Genomic DNA, 21,776 nt, shown 5'->3' on the forward strand with positions numbered 1-21,776 from the left:
TGTTTGTGTATTTGAGTCTACAGTTCACCTCTGCTCAACTTTGATTCATTTTAAAACTTTCTTACACACTCTTCTTTTCAATATGGAATTCAATTTTATCCTGCTCAGAATTAAGTAGTGATCACTTCCTATTTCACATCATCCGTATACTATTTTCCCTGAACCAGTTGGAAAACATCGCTATCAACTATAACATAGTCAATGAGACTTTTCTTATTTCTTGCATTTTCTCTTCATGTAAATTTGTGCACATTATGTTGAAACATGGTGTTAGTAATAACTAATACATGTCCTGGACAAAAATCCAAGGCATTATGATCAGCTTTGAGCTGTTCTCCAAATTTTCCCAAAACATTTCTTTATGTCTAGTAATTATATCCTAGTCTGCTGTTTAGATCTCCAACAAGAACCAACTTTCCCTTTTCATTGTGCCAGCTGACTTCTCTAATGCCTCCAAAAAAAATTCCTCCATTGCTTCCTTGGCAGACCCTTCTGTGGGACCATAAGCACAAATAAATTGCACTGTCCAATTCCTAATTCTGAAAATTTCCCACATCACTCTAATTCTTTTCCATTGATATTTCTTCTGGTAGTAAAAGGTACAAGTTTGTTCCAGCTACTGGAACAAACTTGTATGAGCTACATGTACTCTGGGGCATCACCAGGGCACTTGGTGATGCCTTAGAGTACATGACTTTCTATCAATTTGGTTAAAGCCACTGGAGAATGGAATCTGGTCTGCTAAACCATCCATTCCATCCTCATTTGTTGTTCATCATGCCAGATATCTACTAACAGAGTGGACCATGAGAAATGAGAACTGGATATTAGGTCAGAAGCTCTGGTTAGTTGCTGTATGTTTAGATGATATGTGGTGGTTTCCTTCCAGTTATCCAGCTCTGACCCTTAAGTAACCATGATGCATTATTACCTTGAAAATGATCTAATGATACTGGACTAAAATAGCAATATTAAAGCTGTACATAATGTAAGTTTTCCCTTTCTTTCTATTCTAGAATTATGCCTGGCATTATGTTTCATTAAAATAATGAACAACTAGTCCAGATTTGAACATAAGTCCCTTTTTTGTGCAAGTAACAACACATGGAAAAAAACCATTCATCCCAAGGAAAGTTTATTTTCTATTATTTTTTATATATTTTTTATTTTAGCATTATTTGAAGGACATTCTTTAGAGTCCCATCCTGATTAGTTTATATGATAAAGTGATGCACTTAGTAACTAGTCAACTGGCCACAGAACAACTTAAGGATTAAATCACTCTAAAAATTAAAATCTCATACTTTTTATCGAACAATTCAAACAAGATAGCTTACTTGCACTTCAATGCAAGTAAGCTATCTTTTTTTTAAAAAATTTTAAGTTGTATTAGATTTTATACAGAGATACTTACTTTATGCGAAGTTGATCCAGCATTGCAACCAGTTCATCTCGTTTCTCAACTATTTCCAACATCTCTGACAACATTTTCCGTTCCTCTTCAATATCTTCCTGAGTTTTTTTCCAATCTGTTAAAAATACAAAACAGAATTACTGAAATGTATATTCAAAGTTATCCAATTGCAGCCAGTTGTTTACCAGATGCAACACTGAAAACAAAATTTGTAATTATTTCTTTCATTAAAATATCATTTCCTTTCATATAAATAATTATAGCAAGTTTTTTTTTTTTTTTAACATGAACACTGGATTTTTCAAGAATGGTATGGTGCCATGAAATATGTATGCATGGAAAGATGACTAGGATGTCTATATAGAGAGGTTGAATAAGAGACTTAAGCGAGTATGCAAGAAGTGAGATATGCTCATAAAACATGAAGCTTCTTTAGTAGCAGAATAAAGAGAAAAAATGTGAATGTAGGTACAGAAACAAGCGAGACTGAGAGTATGAGAACATAAATTAAGGATGCCAAGACATTATATTCTTGGTTGAATCCTTTATCCAAGTGTAACTGAACAAAGTTTGCACATGAAGTGTCTTCATGATTGGGCTACTTGTGAAGATACTTCACATGCAAACTTTGTTTGTTTACACTCCGATAAAGGATTAACCCAAGAATATAATTTATTCTTGTAAAAAGATAGTCAATGTGAATAATAGTGAGAACAGGATTCAAGACGCATTAGTAGATTTGGTAAAGATAAGGCAAGGAAACAGCATGTAGAGTGAAATGAGGTTAACTGTGTATGAAGGAAGAACGGAATGAAAGATGGCGAGGTGAAAGAGTCAAGAAATAATTTGAGAGTGGCACTATATGAAGATTAGATTATTAACACCCCAACCGACCATGATGTCTATAGACGTCCAGCTAAATCATGATACGATTCTGTAACACCCGTTGAATAACATGGATAAGAAGTGCAATTTGGTCACACTATTTCATCCACCTCGGCCGGTAGAGAGGTTAAAGGTGTGATGAATGAAAGCATGCAGAGAGATTTTGTTTTCCTGGAGGTAGAATGAACAGAGCAACTGAGGCATTGGATATGAGGAGTAAGAAGCAAAAGAGTTGGTAGTCTAAAACAGTGTTTCTCAACCGCCGGGCCGTGGCCAAGTACCGGGCACTGACATCAATTATAACGGGCCGCGAGAGGTTCTCCTGGAATTTGTCATTTTAGTTTTCTAAGCATTTTTCATGAATAAATATTTTATAGTGGAAATATTCTGAGGAGAATAATATCCGTGAATGTGTCAAAAAGCTCAGACCCAGAACGCCTAAATAACATTTGTGCAGCAAATGTCAGTGACCAAGCTGCATATTTTTAAACATGGAAGTATTGATGAACGATCAGGAATTTCCAGACATTAAAATCTTTCAACATTCAGGAAAGGGAATACTGCTTATATAAATTAAGGGGATATTAAATCCCACATTGTTTTAAAACTTTACCCTATTAATTAATTTGGGGTATTAATTTGGTCTAGCTACTCACTGATGAAGCCTCAAAAAAGGCTGAAACCGGTCTGGGTAGTGACCTCCTGCCATAATGTAATAACAACATACATTTCCTAAGAAATGTGTTTTTACATTATGGAAAATACCAAGAATAGCGATCAGAACTTTACCACCTTTGCTGCGAGTTGCCCGAGATTGTACTACGTACTAGGACTACTTGCATTAGCTCATGCTAGTAATCGCCGATATTTTTATAGTTTACTATATTCGGCATGAAACTCTCTGATTCCAATCTTTGAGTTTCTTATTCGGTTTTAAAACAATGTGGGATTTAATATCCCCTTAATTTAAATAATGTTTATATCGCCGAAATGAAGCCTATTGGCTCTTTATATTTAAGGGAATACTGCTGTTTATGACAGGTCATAAAAATCACCTGCAAGCCGATTACAACAATGGGCGGCATATCCTGTTCTTAAAACTGAACAAAATAACATCTGTGTTGCAAATGTCAGTGACCAATCAGCAAGGAAGTATAAAGAAAATTTTTCCACTGAAATTTAAGATCAAGGCAGTCTGTATCCAGTTCTCAAATCTAGTAATGCCGAATACTGTTTCTTCACAAGTTCACATTGCAGTGTGTGCTTGTTTCGAAACCCGAGTGCTGTGATTTTTTAAAAGTAATAGGCCTACAGATTTAAATTTTAATATGAATAAGAGACAAGGGACTTTGTGTAATTTTGGATAATAAGTGTTTCGCGAACAAGCTGACATCTTTCTGCTGCTTCCCCTGCTCAGCTGACTTCTATAGTGAGTTAACAATGCATAAATATTTTTCTCACTACCATTTTCTGATCAATTTAATAATACAATAATCAATTTTACACTGAATAATATTATAAATTTTTGGTGATCAGAATGGGATATGTCAATGAAAATCAGCACAAATTAATTTAACGATGTTGGCCTGAGGAAACTACAATATGCTACAAGATTTCATTAGTCCAGTGATTGATAACTAATTTAAATGTAATTTTATATTTGTCAACATGTCACACTGTATACATAAGTGTACTAATACTCTTTATGATTATGCCATAATTAATTAATACTTATGTTAGTTTAATGTATGAACATTAAAAAAAATTGGAAAGGTATTTATGAGTAAATTTGTTGAAACCAGGCCCATGTCTTATAAAAAAAGAATTTACGGGCCACGGTTTCACAAAGGTTGAGAACCACTGGTCTAAAAAAAACAAATGATTTAGTTGGGAACAAGATGAATGTGAGAATAAATATCAGGCAATTCTTGAGGAGAATAAAGATAACAGTGTAATGGGAAGGATAGTCAATACATTGAAATAATAGTAATCAGTGGAGATAGTGGGCAAAGATCACAAGTGGTATGAAAGCAGAGCTGTGTGAAGAGAAAGGTGCGGGATGATTTTGAGGAACAGAGGGAATGGTTTAATATGGACAAATAGCATTTAAATGGTTCTAGTGTGAGCCAACTAGAGTGGCTGTCACTGGAAGGAAGGAAGAGTACTGACTGCAGCGAATGGATCTGATTGAGTAAGAGGTGATGTGCAAGAAACAGGAAAGTAGGACAGGAGAAATTGAAGGAGAGCATGTGAATGAAGAAATTAGTGTAAGTGAAAGAAATGAGAGAGCAGGAATGAAACATATAGGGAAACTGGAGAGTGGGGGGGGGATGGAAAGACAATATGAGAAGTGTGGATGTTTGCATTGATTGAGTTCGTTATCCAACCATGTCTCATTTATTTGGCCATTTTTTTTGGTGAACGAACTCAATCAATGCAAACATCCACACTTCTCATATTGTCTTTCCACCCCCCCCCAACTCTCCAATTTCCCTATAGGGAAATTTCATATAGGAAAAAAGGAGGGGAGTGCTGTTAATGCTAGCAGAGCAGTAATGCCCATTCAAGGTGAAGATGAAAGGGACGATAGCGGCAGTACGATGTGAGGTAAATATGGACAGGATGAAATATTCAGTTGGATGTTACTATGCTATAGACTGGTAATATGGAGAACAGTGAGAAGAAATGTGTAGGCAATTAGCTATGCAAATAAGATGATCATTACAAGTAATTTTAATTATGATAATACAGATGGAATGAAGACATGGGGAGCAACTACCTTAAGCAGTATGCAACAGACGCCACAAGAGGTTCAAGGTTTTTGGATTTGATCATCTCATCCGAGGATGTAATTATAAATGGAGTGTCAAATCTTTCTTTGGTTGGCAAGTGACTGAAGTGATCACCTGGGTGGTGACTAGCCATATGAGAACTTCTGTGAAAAAGGAATATATGTGAAACTCTAAGGATGGAGATTACAAAGACCAGTAATTGTCTCCTGTTCTTTGTAATCACTAAATGGAATAAGAACTGAATGGAAAGGAGACCAATGCTTGGACCTGCTCAAGAGCTATCCGACAGAGCCAGAGTATCAATGTATTCCAAGAGTCAAGAGATTAAACAAGGTGGGTACAAAATAGATGAATGAAGAGGTGAGGCATGCAATCTGCAACTGAAAATAATCAGTTGATTGAGGAATACAAAGAGCAGGCAAGAAAGGCAACTCACTTGATAAGGGGAGAAAAGTGCAATGCAAACAACAGTTAGCAATTGATATGTGGCCAGTAGAAGAATAAGAATGATTATGGGATGATAATGATTGGTGAAAATGACAGAATGATAACTGCCACAGAGAACATAGTTGAGATATTAAATGAGCAATTCATAAAGATTTCATCCTCATGAATGTGACATCATTTCGACACAGTTCACACTGTCATTTTAAAGGTCTCGTGACCTCTTGTGTGCGAAGTTGATATATAAAAATAAATAAATAAATGATATTAAAATGAATTTATAATAAATAAGGAAATGTCAGAAATAAGTTTCATAATAGTATTCTTTTTATAGTGATATTCTGGTATCATTTGTTATCACGAAAATTAAACCCAGAGCAATTTTTTGGATTATGTATAATTTTGTTTTGCTTACTTCTGTCACTAAAATGGTCCAACTAAAGCAAAACTGCAGTTAATGGATAGATTTTAAAGTTAATGGATAGATTTTAATAGATTCTAAACATGTAATTTCATTAAATTCCATCTGGCAAGAACAATATTATTATGATGATTTTGAATCATTCTGCTAATTTGTGTTAAAAAAAAGGTCAAATCTATCCATTTCATTTGATATCAAACGATACTGTATGGTCACTCAGATGCTCGGTGATTTGTCACACCAGTCCTCACCACGTGGTCCTGTTGTATGCTTTTCTGGAGGCTTCAACTCTCTAAAGATCAGTCACTTCAGATACACTATCCATCTATCTCACTGATGGTCTACCCTTCCTCTTTTTCCCAGAACTTTGCCTTCTATTGCTGTTTTGAGAAGTTTGAGTGAAACAAAACTGAAGTAACTGGATATTCCAAATTCCCAATTTTATCAAATTTCATCACCACAGAATGGTTTTATTGTTTAATATAATTAAAAAAAAAACACTCTAGCAAATTTTGTTCTTTAAAATAGATTGAAAAGAAAACTGAGATAGCTTCAACAATAAAGATCCAATAAAGGATTCAACTGCAGTCATCCCTCATATAACTTGCATTTATAAAACACAAATTTGCTCATATATGACTGATAATAAATAGGGGAATGCAAATAGCATGAAGTGAATTTGCTTTAGCATGATTTTTTCCATTTTGTACTGAGTAAAGGCAGGTGAACACAGCGAGCACGGGTGAGCTGAAAGCAACACAGCCCATTTTCTCTGCTTGCATTCAATGCTACTTGTGCACTGAACTGTTTTGTTGTGTGTGTGAGCTTATCTCCTCAATTGCTGTTTAAGAGATACCTGTGCCATGAAAGGTTTCTTCAAAACACACACACACACACACACACACGGGATAACTAAATACTATTTAATAAAAAATACAGTCTGAATATTATATAAACATTTATCAGTGGTGACAATAATTCATTACAAAGCAGAACATGAATAATCGATTTGAAAAAGTAAGAGCTGCATGATGTTATACATAAAACAATGCAATGGTACAACCGAGGAAATATTGCAATATTGATAATTCATTAGCTATTAAAAAAATCAAATTATCTCCTCTATCTCATTGCAATTACTGCCTGTGTTTTTCTCTCAAAAATGAGTAAATCAAATGAAAAGATTGTAACAAAGAATCCTGTGGACAAGATTGTAATTGTAGGCTGAGACAGAAAATGAAAAACAATATTGAAAGAGGAAAAGTATGAAATTTTATGACAAACAGTTGAGAAATCATAGGAATATAACAAGGATCTGTACTGCAGTTTTGGAAATCTCAAAAACACATACAAAGAGGCACATAAACAGGCTTTTTAAAACACTACAATTATATGATGTAAAAGGAAGATTATATAGAGAAATATTTAGTTTATATTAAGTTGCAAGTCAGCAGTTAGAATAGAAGGAAACAGAGGAAGATAGTTTAATGTAAAAGTATAAGGTGTAAGACAAATATGCACATTATCTTCACTGTTATTCTTGTAGAAACTTTAATTAAACTTGCCAAGAAATTATATTTAAAGATACCTGTAACATAACTATAAACCATAAAATTACACAAAACCACAGTAATAAACTTTAATGAGAGTGCAACTAGTCCATACTGAAAATAACAGCACAGCAGTGTGCAGAAACAAGCAAATTAAAGAACAGGAATACAAGGCATATGCTAGAAATTAATAGTAATAAATAATACTGAAACTATTTTTGATGTTTACATAAAATGAAAATGTAAAATCTCCAAAACTTTTCAGAGGGAGAAAGAGAGAGTCATTCTGATTAAGGTTAGGCCAATGTAAAAGGGCTTCACAACTTTCTTTGAAAAGGCATTCATATTTAAAACTGATTCTATGGAAAAGTTGACCTTATCTCACTAGATAATGTGTTTAGTGTCAATACTATGCTGTGCCAGACCAGACTTTTGAGGTTGCACATATTCGTGTTCATTAATTCTTTTTTCCACAGAATGGCCTGCTTGCCCAAAGTATGTCAAATTACACTCACACCAGTTAAGGATAGAGGTCACAGTTTGTCTTTTGTATGGTAACAGAGGAGATTTGTCAATAAAAAATATGTGGGAATAAGATGATACTTACTTCAAAATCTACCAATAGGTTCAGAGATACCAACAGCCTACAGGACGTTGGTGAATGTGACCAATGAACATCCTGTACCAGAGTGCATAACTCCAAGTACGAAATTCGAAGGTAGCAGTGTGATGGTATGGTCATGTTTTTCCTGGTTTGGCCTCAGACCTCTGTTTATAATGCCACAAACAATGAACTCCGAGAGGTATCTGAACATTCTGGACAGAATTTTTCTGATTTGGGGTGTTTCTATGGAACTGAATATTTCTCTTTCAGCAAGACAATGAACTATGGTTTAAGGCTACTGCTGTAACCTGTGTGGTTTGTGGACATGAACGTTGCCACACTTTACTGGCTTCCATAGAGTCCTGATCTTAACCCTATTGAACATCTGTGAAATGGAGTGTCAGATGAGGTCAAGGGACATTCACCCTAAAATAATTCAGGACTTCATTACATGCCTATAGGAAGAATGGTCCAAAATTCATTAATTAAAATTATAATAATGCTTTATAAAGAAATATGTTAAAGTGTGGCAACGTAAACAGATCTCCTAACTTAAACAGATCCGATAGTCTATGTCTATCCCCCTTTGTGGGAGATAGTACTTTTTAAATCAGCTAATCTTTCCTAACTTTTTTAATTGTGTATATATATATATATATATATATATATATATATAAAATTAATTTATTTATCTATTTTTTTAAAAAAATAAGTTAGGAAATTTAATAAACTTTGTCGAGTTATTATTATTATTCAGGCCTCCATGAAGTCAAGAGACTCATTGTGAGAGGTCCTTCTTAGAAAACACTAAGTCTAGCATACTCCTTAAACTCACTGACCGTTCTTGCTCTCACCACTCTAAGATCTTACATTAGCTACTTAGGTAGCGCCTTTTCGAATTGTCCGTTATTGTTTAATTACTTTTTACATGTACTGAAGATGCCTGTGATACTCAGGTGAAAACATAAAATAATATTCATTAGTAGAATTTTCACCTGAGTATCACAGGCATCTTCAGTACATGTAAAAAGTAATTAAACAATAACGGACAATTCGAAAAGGTGCCACCTAAGTAGCTAATGTAAGATCTTAGAGTGGTGAGAGCAAGAATGGTCAATGAGTTTAAGGAGTATGATAGACTTAGTGTTTTCTAAGAAGGACCTCTCACAATGAGTCTCTTGACTTCATGGAGGCCTGAATAATAATAATAACTCGACAAAGTTTATTAAATTTCCTAACTTATTTTTTAAAAAAAATAGATAAATAAATTAATTTTATATATATATATACACACACAATTAAAAAAGTTAGGAAAGATTAGCTGATTTAAAAAGTACTATCTCCCACAAAGGGGGATAGACATAGACTATCGGATCTGTTTAAGTTAGGAGAATGAAGTAAAGTTTAACATATTTCTTTATAAAGCTTAATTGAAGAACCGACTTTTGTGAAGGACTCTTGTCTGTTCCAGTGAACTCTATTTTATTTTGATTTTAATTAATGTGTCTACTCATGGTATTTCCTTAGTGAAACATGGTCCAAAATTCCCACTGATTGCTATCATATGCTTTGTGGAAATTATGCCCCATAGGATTGCAACAGTCATCACAGCAAAAGGAGGTTTTACATCTTATTAAGGTTGGCAACATGGCTGTTTGTTCCTCACACTATGGTGTCTGTTGACTTCTTTCCATGCAGTGTATCTACCGGATTTGACGAGGATTATAAATATTTAATTCCATTAAATGTTTTGATAATGAGAAGGTCTTATTGTAAGCTTGAGGGAGAGGGGCACACATTATGTGCTCTATTAATTAAAGACTTGATAACACCAATTTTGTGGGTGGTGTGATGAGAAGACTTCTGATGAATGTATCTGCCAGTAAAGAGAGGTATTCAATAAAAATATCTGTACTTCATTAAAGTTTCTTACTGTGGTTATTACATTATACAAAGGAATTGCTCAGATGGTATTTTAGATGCTATTTCTACAAGAATTTTTTTAATAGGGAAAATGTTGCCAATACATTTTACCAATAGAGAAAATGTTGCCTGCCTTTATTCAGAAGGGTTTGAAAGGGTTGGTACCCTACTCATTCATGCAATATTTTCCGAATCAAGAAAATGTAGCCCTGAGTGGCAGGGTAATATACACATACTGCCAGATCCTCTCTATAAACTGCACAGCATGGCATTAAATCACAGTGGCAGCCTGGATCATAGTAAAAAAAAAAAATCAGCTAAAGCAGAGTAAAGAATACAGGAAGCACAGAAAAAGAAGAATAAAAAGGTGGCCAGCACTTTTCACAAGCCTTCATATGGGATACATGAACAGAGTCTCATGTGGAGGGATCTTTTCCTAACCTAGAATGCCAGAATAAATCATCTTATTACTGTTTGACTGATTATCTGAAAAACATAGCATGGACCTTGTATTAACCAAGTGATGCCTCAGCCAGCATGATATTTGATTATGTTGTACCACTGTAATATATATATATATATATATAAAGATAGATAATTTCAGTCAATACAGAATATAATTTAGTTCACTTAGTCTCAAATTATTAATTCATCCTTATTCTTTCAGTATTCACCTGGATGCCTGGTCTGTGATAGATAGATGAAAAACACCAGTAAGTTATTTGTGTTCCTTTTAGGCTATGGAGAAGTCTCTTCCTAGTTATGTAGTTCAAACTTTAAGCAATCTCATTCGTAATTTATTATTATGGGCACCTTCATGGAGTCAGAAGATTCATCATGGAAGGCCCATACTAACCATTATTCACAAACTACCTATTTTTCTTCTTATTTCTCACATCCATCAGATGACCAGTTGAGTCCCCTATAAATAAGAAATCTTTGCCATCTAGTTCTATCTCTGGCCATTTCTGTCATGTCTCTGAAGCTTGATAATTGTAACCTTTCCTTCAAAGAGTGTAACCAATTCTTTTTGATCTGCTTCTTGAATAAGATTCAAGAAGCAGACCAATATAATAGGTGTTGAATACCTGTTCAATACCTATTACATCACTCCTTAAATTTATCCACTATCAGAGTGCTCACAACCAATCTCTGTCAATCCATTCTGGTCATTCACCACTGCAAGCAAAAAAAAATCTTGTTTATATAACATCTAATTTATTATCCCTAATGAAAATGTAACAAAATAATTCAGATTTGTAGATACTTTCTTTTACACTAACAAACTCAGGTAGCATTATTAAGTATGCTCATTTTTTAATGACTAGATTACAGTATCCAACAAAAAAACATTTTTTTAATATTTTACTCACGTTTAATAGAAGCAAGAGACCTTAACTAAAATGTACAGTGATTACATGAAATTAACTGACCCTATGTTCCAAATGTTACCATTTCCATCTCCTGCTCTTTTATGGGATTCCCATACCAGTTAGCTCAGCCATCAAATATCACTAGACTCTATTCTTTTCTAATGAAGGGTTATATAGTGATAATGAGTTATTCATTTTGCTTTTTTGTCTAAAAAAAAGATGAATTTAAATAACAGCATACCATTCTCTGCCATTCTCTCTCTCATTTTTTGCTGTAGGTGACTATGGCGATCTTCTAGTTGGAGATCTTTAGCCCTATTTGAAAACATTTTTGATCAACAGCTTAGATGAATCCATAACTAATAAAAAGGGAACTGAAATTATATTCATGAAAATCAACAGTTATTAAAATGGTTTCTCACCATGACAAAGAATAGAATGCTATGTAAAAATATAAAATACAAATGTTTATTTAAAAAATTTTCACTTTTTTTTAATAGTATTTATGAGTTAAATCTCAGATGAACACTATAAGAGATAAAAGAGAGGTACTGAATGTGCAATTTGATCAACCACTACTAACCAACAACAAAATTATTAACAGGAATAAGTTGTCCTAGTTTTTTTTCATTGTTGAAAACAGAGAATGTTTTCTTTCTCATAATTTGACATGAAATTTCTGGGTTAGAACAAATTATTAGACAGCTGACCTGGGAGTAAGAAAACATTGAAAAATGTTTAGAAAAACTCAGGTAGGTAAAGAAAAATAAGATACAGCACAGAAGTTGATAAGGTACCCATTAATAAAGTATGTTAAGTAGAACATAAGAAAAATAAATGTAGGGTGAATTGCTCATTAAAATCGCACTTTTCTAACTTTACTTCGAGCTTTCTGAGAACAAAACTCAAGGATGTGATGAATGCAATCAAGAAACAGAAAAGAAAAGAGGTGGTAGCATTGTAAAACAAATGATTTAAGTAGTGATAAATACAGTATGAGAAAGAAAATGAAACAATTACTGAAAGATGTGAGAACGAAGAGTGAAAAGGATAAACGATATGGCAACATTAAGTTAAAAAGGAAGCCTATGAATAGCAAATCATCTCATGCACAGACTAAAAGTGCTGAGAAATTGTTTGAATTTTTGGATCTGTGGAGCAAGTTTGAAGGAAGAAAAGACTAGAGTTGTATGAGATGGATAGTCTACACCTGAATGTGTAGAAAGTTCAGCTAAGGCATGCAAATATGATAATAATTGGATTATAAACTATTGGCACGGATAAGATAATGGCTGACTGACAGATATCAAACAGTGGTATATAGGGAATGTGAATCTGCAAGATTCAAGGTAACAAGTGGTGTGCCTCAAGGATTAGTCATTGGTCCATTGTTATTCAATCTGTACATAAATGACATTGAGAAGGATTTGACATGTCACATACAGCTATTTGCTGATGATGCAAAGATAGGTAGGATAATCAGGAGTGTCGCTGATATGCAGCATTTCCAGAATGATTTGAATAGGCAGGAATTGTGGAAATGTGAAAACGGCTGTCATTTCAATGTTAATAAATGTAAAGTCATGCACTTTGGTGTGATTAGATATCCAATGTTGTATTATACTGGTGGGGATTATGCTTGAAACTGATGAGGCTAGGGATCTTGGAGTTTTAGTAGACATGAAGTTGAAGTTCAATGGTCATATAGCAAAAATTGAAAATACAACTCAGAGAATAATAGCAATGCTGAAACAAACCTAGACATGTAAAGATAAGGAAGTAATTTTGCCTCTTTATAAGGCCTTGATAAGACCTCACTTTGACTGTTACGTGCAGGTCTGGTCTCCATTTCCATGGTGATTCTGATACAGTGGAGAGAGAGAGGGTGCAAAGGAGAGTGTCAAAGATATCAGGATTGTGGAATACAGATAATGAAGACAGATTGAGAATTTGTAGGTTGCAGACACTAGCAAACAGGAGAAAGAGGTAACATGATTGAGACTTATAAACTTCTGCAAAGGTTATACATAATTTCAGTAGATGGAATTTTTCAATTTATGGAGAGTGTGGAAAAGACGTGAAGGCATCCATGGAAGTTGAGAATGAATGCTATCAAGGAGGTTATGGCTATTTTCTCTCACAGAGTAGTACATAACTGGAATGGATTGCCACTGGATGCTGTGTGTGCAAATAGGATGAATGAATTCAAGAACAGGTATGACAGCTGGTGTGAATAGTAAGGCCTCTGCTCTATGAGTTCATGACTCCGTCTCTCTTAATAATAATAATATATCAAAAAATCATGCCTCTGAATATTTGTATATAGAGTACTAAACAATGATATCAGTATTTTGTTATTGTATATATGAAAGTACAGGGTGATCAAAATTAAAGTATCCTTGTTTAAGGCCTCGTGGAATGCCATCCAGTGATCCAAATGCTGCAAAACTTACAGGAATACATTGCACATTATGCAGAGAAGATATCCGAAAAATAAAAAAGGGTTGTTCCAAAATGACCACCAGGGGAGTTGTAAACACCAAATGTATGGAATTTTTATTTCTAATTATTTAAATTGGTCAGAGCTTGTATATTGCACAAATGCAGTGGCAGCTGTCAATGCAGTTATCTGCTTATCTAAGATCAAAATTTAATCACAAATTTTTTGCCTTCGAGTTGGGACCCGATCTGGGTTATTTTCATGTTACAAGCCCAAAATTGGTATTGATGTGCGATATTTTGTAGTATCGTTATGTCAAGGATATCAGGAAGTCCTGTCCATTGTAGTATGTGGGTTCTGGAAGGTCTATGATCACTGTGTTCCTGGAAGTAGTAAAGCAATTGAGAGTTCTACCGTTTCAATTTAGAGTTCTTCTGTTCCAGACTGTGTGCACTTGGCAATTAGGTCTCCTGCAGTGGCAGCCTGTACATAAGCACTGCGCCACTGCAGCAACCTCAAGGAAAAATTAAAATTTGTTTGTGTTTATAAATAATAACAATGCTTACAACATTATATAAATGCAATACAACATGTTAAAGGTTACAGCTTATGTTTTGACATTGATTGAATAGTTAATAATTGAAATTGCTCGATTAATGCTTTAGATTACAAAACAAATGCACTGCGATCTAACGCTGATAGTTTGCACTTGTCATTGCACGTTACGTCATTTCATTCCCAACTGTAACTGCTCAAATGGCAGTGTATTTTTAGTATCCTTAAGTGCCTTATTTCTGTGAGATATGAAACGTTTATTATTGGTGCGTGGTGAACTATTTTTTGTAAATCTTATTTTATTTTGTTAAAATAACATAATTATTTATTTATTATACATACAAGGCTGAATAATGACGAGTGTCACCGTTGAAAATATGAAAAGAATTATATTTTTTCAATTATTGTTACACGAAACAAATGCACTGCGATCTAACACCGATATATTCATTTGCACTTGTCATTGCTATTGATACGAAACTTTTATTATTGGTGTTTGTTAGTGGTGAGGATGAAATATTTTTAATAAAGCAATTTTTAATATGTAAATTTATTTATTAATAAATCAGTTACTGATTAGGAAAAAAAAGTTTTTTTTTTTTTTTTTTTTTGGTATATGCAGCACCCCCACTTAAAATTTTCACCGGCCGCCACTGGTCTCCTGCTACTAGCACTGCTTCCAGTAACTGTTTGGAGAATTATATACAGAGTATATTTTCAGTTGACCTGCATTTGCAGTTTGGACCTCCACTTACCCATGGCACTGGGTCTGTTGTTGCAGTATAGAACATAGTTTCTAAGCTTTGGGTTGTTGGCTGATTGAAGGCGAATTTCATTTACAAGGATTACCTCAGCACTATAGTGTGACATGTCATAAATTCCAGAACACCATCTGTAGAGAGTTTAGTCTTCTATGCTTAGCCATCAACTAGTGCAATAAGGATTGTTTGTGTATGTCTCACAAACTTGTTTGCTGAGTCCTGGCTGGGTTTATTTGGTTGAACTTGAAATATCATTTCGCTCAGAGTGGCTGTTACAACTGCGACTTTGCTGGATTGGGTTTGGTATTGGGGTTTGTTTTTTTTTCCGGTAGGTTTTGAAGCCACTACATCTGCATACAAGGGACATGTATAAATGGTTTACTGTGCTGCTGGGTGTTTATCAGCATTTGCCCATGCAGTTGATGATGGGGTGCTTAGGTTTTCTTTTGTTAATTTTTGGGTTGCCAAGTATTGCTCACACCCTCTGTAGTTGGTAGGAACTGGTCCGCTGCAGTTGCCACATTTATTTAGCTGGCTCTGTTTTTGATTTATGCAGGTAGCCATTGCATGGTTTCTCTGCATTTAAAGCAGCAGAAATCAGCCTTGAAATAGCACTGTGAGTGGCCAAATTTTTGACAATGGTCACATTGTGCAGTTGATGCATTCCATTGTAATGGTTCTGGTTTTATAGCCAAGTTACAAACTATTTATAGGTCATAGATTTGTCGCTACTGTTTACTAATTTCCAACAAAAGCCATAGGCCATTTATTTGCTTAGAGCATACTGAGCAAATAAATTTTAATAGGGTTTAGATAGGTTTTGGAGGTCTCTTGTGACTTCCTCAATAGTGATGGATTCTGTATTACAGCTCAGTAAAACTTGGAAGTTTTTTTCACTTTTTAAAAGTGAACATGTCTTATTGGAAGTTTTTACTGTCTAAAAGTTTAGCAAGTGCATAGTAGAGCAACAATGCTGTCTGCTGCGTTATTGTAATATCTTCTTTTATTCTTTATTACTAATTAGCGGTGCGCGCTTTTCCTCTCGTAACCTTTCTAACTTACTCTACTGCATATTATGTTTATCCACCTTCCGTATTTACTAGTCGTATGCCTATGAACACTGGAAAATTTATTTTGTTAGACTGCATCATCCAATATATCAATATCAGCATAAGACTCAGTAAAACGTCAAGTAAATTTCTCTCTCTTACTAGCGTATATTCCTTCAACAAAGTTTATATAAACAGTTTCTTAAGTCATGATTCTTAAGTAATTAAACTGCGCTTTTAATGCATTAGTTGTTTCCCACTCACAAGTCCGATTATTTTTAGAAACAGTGCAGTTGTAAAATAAGGGATCAGGCAGCACTCTTTTAACAAATAATTAAAACACATTTATTTACATTAAATATGAAATATGCATGAATCAAACAACAGGGAGATTGCTTTCTCTACCCATCTAAAAAAATCTTTAGAATATAATTAGAACCCTTTTACTTCAACACTAAATAATCTCTTTAACTCAAAAACTCATTTACTCTCTGCTTACAAATTCAGCATATTAAACTTCTAGTTTACTCACAAAGAGGTTAGCTAACTCTCTGCTAAGTTATTTTTACAAATTTAATATCAACTTCTAACATGCCAATTGAATAATCGGACTCTCTTATGGATCAACTAATTCTTAACAGTCCATATATAACATATCTCCTAGATTATAAGAGAAAATGTACAAAAGGATGGAATTTACAGAGGCTCTGTATCGCACATTCAGTCAAGAGTCGTGCACTAAAATTTTTATGGCATTTCTTTCATCTAGAGTTTTAGGCTTCCTTCAGGAGTGTCTTGCTTCAGCGGTATCACGTCGGGATATTGGCGGACTTTTGGACTGCAATCTGCGGTACTCAAATAGCACATGCAAAAGGTTTCAGCATATGGGCAGATTCTCCTCTGGATCCTACTTCGGGAACTTCTGCTTCTAACTGCCAACCAGCTCTCTTCGGTAACAGCGCTTCGCCTTTGCTCTCTCGGCACTTGGATCTCGGCTCTCCTCTGTTGGCAACTGTATCTGGACTCTCCTGCTTCATAACTGTGGTCTTGCCTCTCCTCATTCTCTGCTGCCACTGCTCTGGTTCTGACTGCCTCTCCTCTGCTGACGACTAGAAGCCCCTTATGCTTGGCTCAGCCCCTTTTTATTTTCCGGACCTTGCACTAAGGGTTGTAAACCCCAAAGAATTCAGCATGGCTCTTTCACCTTCTTTTAAGTTCAACCCACTCTTTGTTCTCCTCCGAGCACTCCCCTTTTTTTTCTGAACCTAGCGGCACTCTTAGATACTAACTTTAAAGGTGTTATGCACAGAGCTCGCAAACGACTTTCTCATACACATAACTGTAAACAACTTTCTTATGCTCTTATATAGAGCTATTTACAAAGTTCCGATGGCAAAGCATAGCCTTTGTTTTTGTAAATACTTGAAAACAGTAAATACAGTCACTTCCCATAGGGTTAACTACATTAATATTTAGCAAAATATACATAGAAACAAACAAGGTCATTTACAGTTCTTATGAGACTTGACCTATGTAAAAATCGATGTAAAGCGCTTTGGTATTTTTAAGCTACATCGAATTTTACAGTAGTCAGCTACCATCTCTGGCTGTATTCAGATCCCTTCATCCATGTTCCTGGCTTTTGTAAAATTTATTTTATGGTTTTTGAGAGCAATGGCCACTTCTGTCCATTGTTCCTTGGCTTGTAGAATAAATGGAGGAACTCTTATCTTATGTTGGTTTGTTTCTGCTTACATGGGAGTTGCAGTTTCGTTTGATGTTGGTTCCTTGCATCGTTTTTTCCTTCTGACTTCACAAAAATCATCTCGTTCCTCCTTTTTGAATAAATCTCAATGAGTCACCTCAAGTCATCTTCAGATATCATGAGATACCAAGGTTGAAATAATGCAGACGTCATATATTTCTCATATACAAGTAGTGAAAAAGTGTATCAACTTATTAGTAAAATACTCTGGATCAGAGATAGATGTTGAAAGTTTTTTCATTTGGTTAAAGATGCCAAGAAATTATATTCTTGGTTTAACCTTTTTATCAAAGTGTAAGCACACAAAGTTTGCACATGAAGTATTTTTATGACTTGGGCTACTTATATATAGAGGCTAATGACTTCACATCACTTGCCTTAATATCCCATAATGCAAAGCACACCTTTTGGATGTGTGAAAAAACCTTCAACATCTACCCCTGATCCAGAGTATTTTAAAGGTGATAGATCCTTTCATTGCTTGTATATTAGGAAATATATGATTTCTGCATTACCTTAAACTTGGTATCTCTTTGGGTCTGGCATCCACTGATGGGACCTCAAATAAAGGTTGAAACTGGTTTGGGTAATGGTCATTCTCATAATGATAACATAATACATGCCTGAAAAGAGCTGTGCTTTGCATTATGGGATATTGACCTCTATATATAAGTAGCCCAGTCATGAAGATACTTCATGAGCAAACTTTGTTTATACTTGGATAAAGGATTAAACCAATAATATAATTTCTTGGTATGTTTAATTTATAACCAGATTGGTTTTGACCTTTATTGAGATATGATCAGTGGAAGATGGACTGAGTCCTTGACTCTTCATCCCTTCATCTGGATTTTAGTTGGTGGGTGTTGGGATTATTGTGGGTAATTTACCAACTCATTGTGAGAATTGTAGGCTGTATCAGCTTTCTCTTTCGATGGAGGATTTCGGTCTTTTATGTTTGAAGTGATCTGAGGGTTTGTAGTCCTGCCTGTCGAATTAGCTGATTTGGGTGATTATCTGTGAAGAATTTCTCTGCAATGCCTATCATGATATTTTGATATCGTGAACGTCTTGATATCTGGAAGATTGGCTTCTTGGTGTAACTGGAGGTTTCTGATGAACCACGGGGCATTAAATGTCATTCTTAGGCATTTGTTCTGGATCATCTGTAATCTGTTGATGTTTCTTTTAGCTGTGTGTCCCCAGGTTGGAGAAGCATAAGTTAGTTGCGGTCTGATCACTGATTTATAGAGGAGAATTTTGTTGCTTATGCTTAGGAAGCTGTTCCTATTCAAAAGTGGATATAACTGTCCTATGGTCTGACATGCTTTAGTGACGACACTATCTATGTGTGTCTTGAAATTTAGGCGTTTATCAAGATGAACTCCCAGATATTTGGTAGAATTGTACCAAGGGATGATTTCACCAAACATTTGTATGCTTGTATTCAGTTCTGCTTTATGTCTGGTAAAAAGTACTGCAGAGCTTTTTCCTGGGTTGATTGCGATACGCCATTTGGTGCACCAATCCTCCAATTCATTGACTGCTCTCTGCAGCTTGTTTGTGGACAGATGTGGATGGAGGGATCTGGCTATGATGATTGTGTCATTGGCATAGAGAGCTGTGATAGATGGGGACAATTTGGGGAGATCTGCCATGTATATGGAGAAGAGTAGGGGAGATAGCAGAGAACCTTGAGGGACTCCAGTCGTGATTCTCCTCTCTGTAAATCTGATCCCATTGAGTTTTATTTTAAATTTTCTGTTATTTAGATAGGATTTGATGAGTAGAATTAGTGGTAATGGAATTCCAACTTGGTGTAGCTTAAAAATTAGACCATAATGCCATATTCTATTGAATGCTTGAGTGATGTCCAGGAAGACTGCGCCAGAGTGTTGGTGCCATTCATACCCTTGGGTGATATATTCAACGACTCTGTAAATTTGTAGCATTGTGGATTGATATTTCCTAAAGCTGAATTGCTCGTCTTGAACGACGTGGTTGATATCTGCTGCCTCTTGAACCCGTGTGAGTATAGCCCATTCGGCTATCTTACCTACACATGATAGAAGGCTGATCGGTCTATAATATTCAGGAAACTGTATATTTTTTCCAGGTTTTGGAATTAGGAAAACGTCAGCAAGTTTCCATCGCTCTGGGAAATAATTCAGCCAAAGGACAGCATTATGATGGCTACCAGATGCATAACCCCTTTGCAGGGAAGCAGCTTGAACGCCTTGTTTGTTATTCCATCCGGACCCAGAGCCTTTTTGTTATTAAGTTTTCTTATGATCTCATATTTCTATTGGTGACACAGATTTGTTGTTGGACTAGAATGAGGCGTTTTGAGTTATTTTACACACTTGGGTGTGGATTTTTCTTATGAAATTTATATCTGTATTGATATAATTGGGGCTGCATTGTTTTTCTAAGCTGCCTGCAAAAGCGGAAGCATTTGCAGACAACACTATATTCACCTTGGATTTGAGGAAGTGTAAAACGCTTCGAATGGAGTGATTACAAGCATGTTTCTTGATCATAACTAAGTTATGATCAAGAAATAATGATCAAATATCCATAATCTACTTTACAAGTTTATCGATGTGGAAATTGTTCGATGTATTGTATCGATGTGGAAGTACTGCACGAGTAATTATGATTCTTTGGAATATGATTAAGTGATCAGCAGCAGTTATATGTGAACTACTGCCGATAAATTTCATTAGGGTTGTTGACTGAATATTTCTATTTTTAATTGCCTGAGCTATAAATTCTTTCTGTTCGTCCTTGCTTTTCTCAAGGAGCAATTTATGGTTTGTCTCATAATGCTGTTTAACTGACGACATTCTGCACACAACTGTCCCAGAGCAGAAAATGCATATTATTAATCATGCCATATTCTTCGGTCCACCAACTTTGGAACTCTCTGCTGCTTGACTCATCATTCTCCATATTGACCAATCCTCTGTGTTTAATTGGTGTATTTTGTTATTCCAGGGTTGGTTACGGTGATCCTTTATGGCACACCGAACCTGGTTTGTTGCTCTATTAACTGCTTGTTTATCCACTGGATCCATTGTTCTCTGATATTGTTTTCCTCTTGGATAAGATGTTTATATCATCTGGGAGTTTATTTGGTGGTGTACATTTGGTTATATTTGTTACCTGAGTTATCACTGTCAGTAGTTGTTTTTTCAAGAGTTTTCACTGCTTTTTCTATATCTTCGGTGAATGTTATATGCGGTATTGGGCCAAGGTTTTCCTGGAAGGCTGAGGGAAGTTGTTTCCAGTTTATAAATGTGGGGTGTTTTCTGGAGGTTTCTGATTAACCACAGGGCATTAAATGCCATTCTTAGGCATTTGTTCTCGATCGTCTATAATCTGTTGATGTTTCTTTTAGCTGTGTGTCCCCAGGTTGGAAAGGCGTAAGTTAGTTGCAGTCTGATCACAGATTTGTAGAGGACTGTATGGTGCCTAGTTGTAATATGATGGGATTGTGATCAGAACTCAAGTCGTTGACTGCTTGGATTTGATACCTGTGTGCTATGTTTTTTAATATAGCTATATCTAGTACATCAGGACGTCTGGTTACTCCGTAGTATGTGGGTTCAGTGGGTCCTATCACTGTCATATTTCGTGAAGTGGTATAAGAGTTGAGTATTCTTCCATTGATATTTGAGTTTCTGCTATTCCAGACTGAATGTTTGGCATTAAAATCTCCAGCTATGATCACTGCTCTGCCTGTATTTAGTATCACATCTAAGTCAGATTCAAGGAGTTTTTTTATTTGGGGGGTTAGG

At 35.2% G+C, this 21,776-nt stretch overlaps 1 protein-coding gene across 1 annotated transcript in view; it reads right to left on the minus strand.

The window, feature by feature from the left end:
* Window positions 1-1,410: 1,410 nt before the first annotated feature.
* Mical (Molecule interacting with CasL) overlaps window positions 1,411-21,776 on the minus strand; it is a 538,428-nt gene continuing 518,062 nt past the window's right edge. The window contains exons 28-29 of the mRNA XM_090406620.1: window positions 11,648-11,721; window positions 1,411-1,529 (exon numbers count right to left, since the gene is read on the minus strand). Of these exons, the coding sequence (XP_090262746.1) occupies window positions 1,411-1,529; window positions 11,648-11,721 (193 nt within the window). The remainder of the gene's footprint in view (window positions 1,530-11,647; window positions 11,722-21,776) is intronic.

The sequence above is a fragment of the Typopeltis vanoorti genome, chromosome 16 (genome assembly GCF_054136105.1).
Source record: "Typopeltis vanoorti isolate ZY-2024b chromosome 16, IOZ_Tvanoo_1.0, whole genome shotgun sequence".
NCBI lineage: Eukaryota > Metazoa > Arthropoda > Arachnida > Uropygi > Thelyphonidae > Typopeltis > Typopeltis vanoorti.